Source organism: Dendrobium catenatum, unplaced genomic scaffold (genome assembly GCF_001605985.2).
Source record: "Dendrobium catenatum unplaced genomic scaffold, ASM160598v2 fragScaff_scaffold_923, whole genome shotgun sequence".
Taxonomy (NCBI): Eukaryota; Viridiplantae; Streptophyta; class Magnoliopsida; order Asparagales; family Orchidaceae; genus Dendrobium; species Dendrobium catenatum.
In genome coordinates, this window is record NW_021319385.1 from 134,661 (window position 1) to 143,725 (window position 9,065).

The 9,065-nt window shown below is 32.3% G+C and overlaps 1 protein-coding gene across 1 annotated transcript; it reads left to right on the forward strand.

Annotated features, from left to right (window-relative positions):
* Nucleotides 1–771: 771 nt before the first annotated feature.
* Nucleotides 772–1,510, forward strand: LOC110093293. The gene is made up of 2 exons (XM_020818131.2): nucleotides 772–998; nucleotides 1,074–1,510. Exons 1-2 carry the CDS (start codon nucleotides 938–940, stop codon nucleotides 1,361–1,363), a joined length of 351 nt encoding a protein of 116 aa, XP_020673790.1. The 5' UTR covers nucleotides 772–937; the 3' UTR covers nucleotides 1,364–1,510.
* Nucleotides 1,511–9,065: the final 7,555 nt, after the last annotated feature.

The following is a 9,065-nucleotide window of genomic DNA, read 5'->3' on the forward strand; positions in this document are numbered from 1 at the left end:
TCACCGTTGGGGTGCAACCGAGTCGAGTCAGGAGGTGTTCGAGTCGAGTTCAGCTGTCGAAAATCAAGCTCGAGCTTAAACTCGAGTCGAGCTCAAAATTCGAGCTCGAGCTCAACTCAACAGAGAAAAAGTGAGCTCGTCGAGCGGGATATCAAACCATATTCGCTAGCGTCTGTCAACTTCGCCAACGTCGTTGTCCATCGCAGACGCCGTCGTCGTCCAGCACTGTTGTGAGACCTTTGTTGTTGTCCGTCGCAGACGTCCTAGATGTCGTCGCCCGCTTCCGCTTCTGTTTCTATTGTCCGTCGTAGACCTTAGCTAGTTGTCTTCGATGTCGTCGCCGAGCGTAACATCCGTGGTAAGCGTCCCGTCCGAGCGTCAAATTGGATTTTCCCGCTCGCCTTTTCGATTTCCCACTTGCAAATAGCATTTTCCGCCTACTAGCTCCGTTGTCGAGCTGCTCGTTGATTCAACGAGTCGAGTCCGACTTCTGTTCGTTCTTAATTCGATAAGCCTTCGAGCTCGAAATTGTGTTCGAGCTCGACTCGTCGAGCCGGTTACCGAGTTAAATTCAAGCTGACTCACGAGCCGACTTACTCAATTACACCCCTAATTTTCAGTGTTGTAATGTGTCTTACCGTGTTCGGTTTGAATATTTTGATGTTATTCATAGCAGGTTGGATAATTTTCAAGTGCAACCCGTACGTACTACTGTTATCCTCTCCTAAATATTAATTGCAGGACCACTACCACGTCGTGCTGTCCATAGGTTCCTGCACGCTTCTCCTTCTCTCTCTCTGTTCTCCTACTATGATTCTGCCTCCACTGCACCGTACAGAGCCACTACATTCTCCAGCAACTCTTAATTAGCAATTGCTGCATCGCCTTTTAAAGAGAGAGGAGCAGGAGAGAAAATGAATTAAGGATCCAAAGCTCGATGGAGAGAAGATCGATAGCTAAATCTAAAGGGAAGAGCACTACTGTTGGTGGTGGTGGTGGTAAGTTCAAATGAAATGACTTGTTTTCAGTTAACTATAATATTGCATTAACATAGTTCTTTTAATCCTCTGAAGCGAACTGCAAAGGTGGATCAGTTTCTCCGTCGAGAAAATCAGATGAAAATGGGCAATTGAAGGGCTGGGAAGATGATGGGGAAGAGGAGGAAGAGGAGATGGATTTCTGCCATGAGAGTGTGAGGAAGAAGATGGGGGTTTTGGCGAAGTTGGTGGGAATGGAAGGGTGCGGCGGCCAGCCGGCGGTGGTGCTCACAGAGGTTGTGCGCGTTCTCAAGGAGTTGGACGGTCAAGCCAGGGTTGTTTGTGGCTCAACTAAACCTTCTGATACCTCTCCTTGTGGACTTTAGGAACAAACAAATAACGACCAAATGACCATACATAATTTTGTACTCAAAATAAGTGGAGTACAGTATTGTTTGTGTATTCTGATACTCTGTCTGCAATTAATTATTTTTTTGAAGCAATTTTTTTTTTTTTTTTACTTAAAACTCTTCAACCGGCCTACGTGTAAATTCATCAAAAGTATTATAAGTTCTTAAAAGGATCAAATGCTCTCTACTGCTGAAAGAGCAATAAAAAACATAAATCAAAAGTATTATAAGTTCTTAAAAGGATCAAATGCTCTCTATGCTGAAAGAGCAATAAAAAACATAAAAAAGAATCGTAATGAGCCAAATATCCCAACTATAATTCAAGATAAAATACAAAAAGAAAAACAATTTCAAACAAAAAAAAAACTACCGTAGGCAAGGAGCCAAGCCTAAAAAATGAAGATGAATCATCTCCAGAGCCAAAGCTAAAGCTCGAACAGGATGAAAAGCAACATCCTTCAAAACAAGTGCCAAAAAGAGAGCCTAAATCAGAAAAAAAAAAATCACAGAGGAGCAACCCTTATAGATGCCGAAACCCACAATATGCAAAGATAAAAATCTATGCCTTCAAAAGAAAGAGCTCAACAAATCATAAAGTCAATTATAACACAAAAATGATTAATAAAGTTATCAATCCATCAACAGGCTCAGTAGTCAAAGGGAACAATCCAACTAAGCTAACATTAGCAACCAAAAGAGCCATAACCTCTAACAGCAACCAGAACAATATTACCAATAGAAGAAACAATAATATAGAGGAAAGAGGACCACATAACAAAAGCTCAACAAGAGACAAAAAAATCAACAATATAACTCCGCCAAAGCATGCCAACAATAAAAACCAACAGAGAAAACACCAACCAAGAATACTCAAACAATATAAACAAAAGATAGAGAACCACCAATCAAAGAAACTAACAAATAATTCTAGACTCGAGAATGAGAACTAAAATAAACCAAAAGAACCAATTGCATCAAATACAACAGCATAAATGAACGATCCCACAGATACCGAAGAACTTCTAGAACTCCAGTTAAGCTAACAAGCCTAGCAGGAAGGAAAAAAACAACCAACAATAGACTCAACCTGGTGTTAGGGAAGCCTTAAAAGAGATAACATAAAACCCTTAAAAGATATTGTTTCAATCTGATGTCTGGGAAGCCAATGCATGTTATCTATCCTCCCAAACAATGCTTGATTTACATGAAGCTTAATTAGGATGAAAAATCAACATCATGAAAAATAATTGCTAAAAAGAGATAGCCTGAACCAAAAAAAAAAACACAAAGAGGAACAAACCTTATAGATGCCAAAAGCCCAAATATGCAAAGATAAGAATATATGCCTGCACAAGAACGAGCTTAAAAAAAGATAGAGTCAATCATGAGACAAAAATTATTAATAAAGTTATCAAACTAATAGCATGCACAGCAACTAAAGGGAAGAATCCCACAATGCTAACATTAGCAATGAAGAGAGGCATAACCTCTAACAACTACCACGACAATGAAAGCACAATATTACCAATAGAAGCCACAAAATGGAGGAAAGAGGACCACATAACAAAATTCCAACAAGAGAAAAAAAACAAACGAATAATAGAGCACTGCAAGAGCATGCCACCAACCAAAGCCAACAGGAAAAACACTAGCTAAAGAATACCAAAAAAACATAAATAGAAGATAGAGAACCACCAATCAGATAACCCAACAAATAAGTCTAGCCTCAAGAAGGATAACTAAAATAACTCAAAAAGAACGAATTGCAATAAATACAACATTAGAAATGTACGATCCCACATATACCAAAGAACTTGTGGAAATCCAGCCAAGCAAATAAGCCCAATAGGATGGAAGAAATAATCAACAATAGACTCAAGTTGATAAGAACCATCAACCCAGCCATAAGCATTAAACCCTAAACAGATATTATTTAAATTTGATGTCAGGGAAGCTAATGTTATCCATCCACCTCAGAAAAGCTTTATTTACGTGAAGCTCGACCTGGATGAAAAAGCTACATCTTGCAAAACAAAGGGCAAAAATAGAAAGCCCAAACAAGAAACAAAAAAGAAATCATATAAGAGAAAACCTTATACATGCCAAAAGCCAAAATCTGAAAAGAAAAGAATCTATGCCTGCATAAGTAAGAGCTCAACAAACCATAGAGTCAATCATAACACAAAAATGATTAAGAAAGTTATCAAACTAGCAGCACACAAGACAGTCAAAGGGAAGAATCCAGCCAAGCTTACATTAGCAACCAAGAGAGCCATAACCTCTAAAAGCAACCACGATAATGAAAGAATAATAATACCAATAGAAGATGCCATAAAATGGAGGAAAGAGTACCACATAACAAATGCCCAACAAGAGAAAAAACAAACCTACAATAGAACACTGCTAGAGCAAGCCACCAACAAAAACCAATAAGGAATACACTAACCAAAGAATACTCAAACAACATAAATTTAAAATAGAGAACCACAAATCAAATAATCCAACAAATAATTCTAGCCTCAAGAAGGAGAACTTTAAAAAAACCAGTTGCAATAAATATAACAGCAGAAATGAACGATCCCACATATACCAAAGAACTTATATAAATCCAACCAAGCTATCAAGCCTAGCAGGAAGAAAGAGATAACCCAAAAATGAATCAACCTGATAAGAAACATCAACCCTGCCACAAACACGAAACCCCAAACAGAGATTATTTCAATCTAATGTAAGGGAAGCCAATGCTATCCATCCTCACCATTCCCTTAATATCATAAAGATTATTCATCCTAATATAAGTCAAAGAGTTAGGAATAGAATTGGCTTTTTTAGCAAATCAATCTGCAATAATATTTCCCTCTCTCCAAATATGAGAGATTATATAATAAAAATACTCAAAAAGTTGCATAATTTTTTTATACAAATAGTATAAGGAAGCATCTTTATAATGCCTTTATGATATAGATATATAAACACTTTGGAAACCAGTTCTATTCAAATAATATCCCAGTGGTTGTTAACACAATTCTTAAGAGCATGTTGAAGAGCCTGCATTTCATCCATAATGGCAAAACATTTCAGAATCTGGTAAGAAAAAACAAGAAGAAAATTTCCTTTTGAATCTTTAATAATACCACCACACCTTGCAACTATTTTATTAGCAAAACCATCAATGTTAACATTATATTTATTTAAAATAGGCTTTCTCCAACAAAAATAATAGCGTGACCTTCAAAGCTATTTTTACGATGGTATAAGTTAAAGAAAACATCCCAAGAAGAATAACCCCTCAAATGTTTGGTTTATAAGAGATTCTTAGTATGAAGTAGGTGAATTTTGTTTTTGAGACCAATGATGATTCTGTCAGTATTCATTTTAATGTATTAATACTTAGTATTATTCCTCTATATATATAAAAGTAAAAAAAAAACAAATATAAGAACATTAATAACAATGTGACCCTTAATGTGATTTGAAAATCAATTCTCGAGCATATCCAAATAAATAGAAATATTAGGCCTAAAATTAATAATAAGAGCACAACCTAATATAGCCCAAACTCTAGATGCATTAGGGCTATTAAGGAAAACATGATTAAAAGACTCCACATTAGCATAACATTGACATTTAGAGGGGATACAAAACCCTTCTCTTTTTAAGTCTCTCATCATTTGGAGTGTAACCTTTAACAGACCTCTAATTAAATAACGAAATATTAGAAGAGTCACTGAATTCCAAATTTTCTCATAAATAATGTTGTGAACCTTTTTTTATTTCTAAAATTATTCCAAACCTCATTAACATTGAAATTTCCATTAGTAGAATTCTTAAAGATGATAAAATCATTGGACTACATATTTATAGAAATCTAATAAATAATGTCAACAATATGATTAGGGATATACTCCAAAAGATGGTTTCTATTCAAAGTAGCATTCAAAATAAATTGAGATACCTTTAGGTTAGATATAGAGTACGTATTATATAAAGAATATAAAGAGCCTGACCCCAACAAGTCATCTTGCTGTAAATAATAACATCCATTAACAATACACCATTGGAGATGATGTTCCCCGCAATTAGACTTCCAAGAAGACCAATGGATCATCTTATTATCCTAGGAAGAGCTCAAAAAAATTTTATTGATAAATTGAGCAAAACGCTAAAGAGGATTAACAAGTTGAAATAAATATATATAGGATGAGAGCATAAGACAATTTTAATTAAAACCAGCCTAGCTTTTATACAAAACAAATTTGAATCCCAAGTAGCAAATTTATTAAACATGCTAAAATTTATTTTATCGAACAAAAAAGATTTCTTATGACCTTTATGAATAGGAACACCCAAATAATGCAGGGGAAGGGATTGATTTTTAAAGCTAGTGATATTAGTAATTTTATTAAATTTATCCCTATTTATACATTTACCAATAATAAAGAAGCTTTTTTGCAAGTAAAATAAAGCCCACTTTTTGAATCAAAGGTCTCCAAACAATGATTAATTCTTTTCATATTTCTAAAATCACCATTGCTAAAAAAAAGGAAGTTATCAACAAAACAAAGGTGTGAAACATTAAAACCACTAGAGTTAATGAAAGAAAGACTAGTATATTTAGAAAAAAAATTAAAGCTCTTGAAAGATATTCAACTGTAAAGTTAAAAAGAGAAATAAATATATGGTCAACTTGTCTAACACCCTACTCAGCTTTAAAGAAATAATGAGATTCGCCATTCATAATAATAAAGAAACAAACAACTTCAATGATATTCCTAAATAAGTAAATGTATTGATTATTAAAACAAAAAATATCTCAACTTTTTCATATGAAATATCAATTAATGTTATCATAAGCTTTAGAAAAGTCCAATTTCAAAATGATGTTATGGCCAAGAACATTAAGATTAATATTATGTTTAATCTCCTAAGCTAACATTATATTGTCAATAATGTATCTACCTTTAACAAAAACCAATTTGATTTTCACAAATAATTTTGGGTAGAATGGAAACCATTCTAGAAGCCAGAATTTCGGAAATAACTTTATGAAAAATATTGCATAAGCTAATGGACCTAAAATAATTTTAAATTTTAGGACTGACACATTTGGGAAACAAAATAACATAAGTTTAGGAAAAAATTTTAAGAATAGAATAATCTTTGAAAAAAAAATAATAGCCATATAAAGATTATCCCTAATAATATTCCAACAAGTCTGATAATATTTATAGGTAAAACCATCAGACCTCACAACATTGCCCTTGTTTAAACTCATTATAGTATGGTTGTCAATATTTGACCTAACCTGAAACCCGACCCATACCAGACCCAAAAAATTCCAGGTTCGGGTCAACTTATTTTATTGACTAGTCGGGTTCAAGCTTTATTTTTGACCAAATTTGAATATTACATCATGTTCATATTAACTGATGGGGACGGTGGAGTAACCTAAAGAATTATAAAAAATATTTAAGGCTCTGTCAATCTTTAAATAATGTTTAGGTTTTTTTTCATATAAAAATTATAAAAATTTCACTTAATATAAGTAAAGTATACGTGCCAAATCAAGTAATATAGTGATAGAGTAGAGTATCGATCCCACCGGAAAAATATTTATTTGCAAATACAAGTATTGTTTACTTCAACTACGATAATTATCCTACTTAATAAAAATAATTTTTATTAGATATTCAAACACTTAATTTAAAATAAAAAATAGTTAAATAAAATACTATTTGGATAAATTATTTTGGATAGATGGAATATAAATATAATATGTTTTATAATGATTCTATTTTACATTAATGCTATTCAGAGCATATGCATCACCGACCGCCCAGCCAACATGAAGAGATAAAGGACATATTAAACCTTCCAACCTCAATATCACTATAAACTCTCATTGTTTGCCATCTTAGGAGAATATTAGAAGAATAAGTAAAGCATGAATCATTAAAACTCCCTCATGATAATTCATCTCTATAAATTTGATAAATGAAAAGCATTATACCTATGCTTGCATTATACCAATTTAACATACCTGGTTGTACATTCTTTCTTATTCATAGGCTTCACATTACACATATATTTACTACACATATGGCAACTATGTGTATTAAATAAATATCTCGTATATTGAAAAAATCATAAAATTTTTAATTAAGATAATGCATTAGTACTCCACATTCCATTTATACAATCAATACAAAATAAGAGAATTTAGTTAAACATGAAGAAAAAGTGAAATATTTTTTTTTATGATTTACACAAAGGAACAAAAGTATAGAAGAAAGTTAGCAATGGATGGGTTCAATGATCTTCTATACACTCTTCCTTGAACTTACAGAATTACTTCCATAAACATAAGCCAAGCACTCTAATAGAATGTATCTAGTACTTCTTTGAATTCCTTTAGTTGTCACTCCTAAGAAACTATTATAGAAAAAATTTAAATATTGAAATTTAAATAAGTGATTGAACTCCCCTACTAACATTATAAATGGATTATTTATAGAAAAATAAAGAAAATAAATTCTGGCATCGTAGCACTCTAGATAATTACATCGCGGTGCCCATAAAATGAACTAATGTAGCAGTGCTAAAGGGTTTCCTTCGTTGCAATGCTTGCTTATGTGGACCCGATGTTTAGTGAATCGATGTGTTGCTTTACTGGCAAATCGTGGCCTAAATGGGTACAATTATGACATTGCGATGCTGTTAAAGGTTGAGTATTATGCCATCCACATGACACTCCCTTAACTTGGCGGTGTTGGAATTTAACATTGTGATGTTATGCATATAGAGATTGGGCTTTGCAGCGCTGACTCCTTCAATGTTGCGACATTGTCAAATAGAGACTTGGTGTCATAATCTTCATATTTGGCCTCTCTTACGTTGTCAAAGATGGCACACCGTGGCAGTATAGTGTCCATCACCATGGTGTTGTACCATACTTGAAATTTTTACCTATTTCTTATATTTTTCTACATCAAACATAATTAAAATAACCAATTTTCACTAATAAATTAACACATAAAATATAATATTATTTACACAATTAAATCCTTCCTAGCTTAAACTATTGGTTATCCTCAAGCAAATAAAAGTTTATAATTCTTATTAAGTGATTAACTAAATAAAAATTAATAATCTAAAATTACTAAAATATTGAAAAATACATCACTGTCTTGACTTAATAAAAATAAATAAAAGCTATACTTCTAGTTGTGAAAAAAAAAACCAATAGTTAAACTTAATCAATAATTATTCTTTTTATTTAATTTAAAATTATAGGTTATAAATTTAATCATTAACTTTTGAATGTTGAAGTGAATAATATAGTTTTATTAATTAGATATAATTTTAGTTAAAATTATACTTTCCTTAGTTCTCTCATCTTATCATTTATAGTTTTTGTATAATATTGTAATTTAGATCTTATATATGCTTTCAACGATAACAGTTTTTGAATGGACTCATCTTTTTCTTTTGATATTTTTCATTTTTTTTCTTTTTAAGAACTATTTGTAGTGATTTTTCTTTTTCTTTTATGGAGTATATAATTAATAATTTTGAATGTTAACTTCTGCTTTAGGATTCTCATAAAATCTTAATAATTTTAATGTACAAACTTGATGAAATTACTAATCTCATTTTCAGGTTAGCTATGATTTTAAAT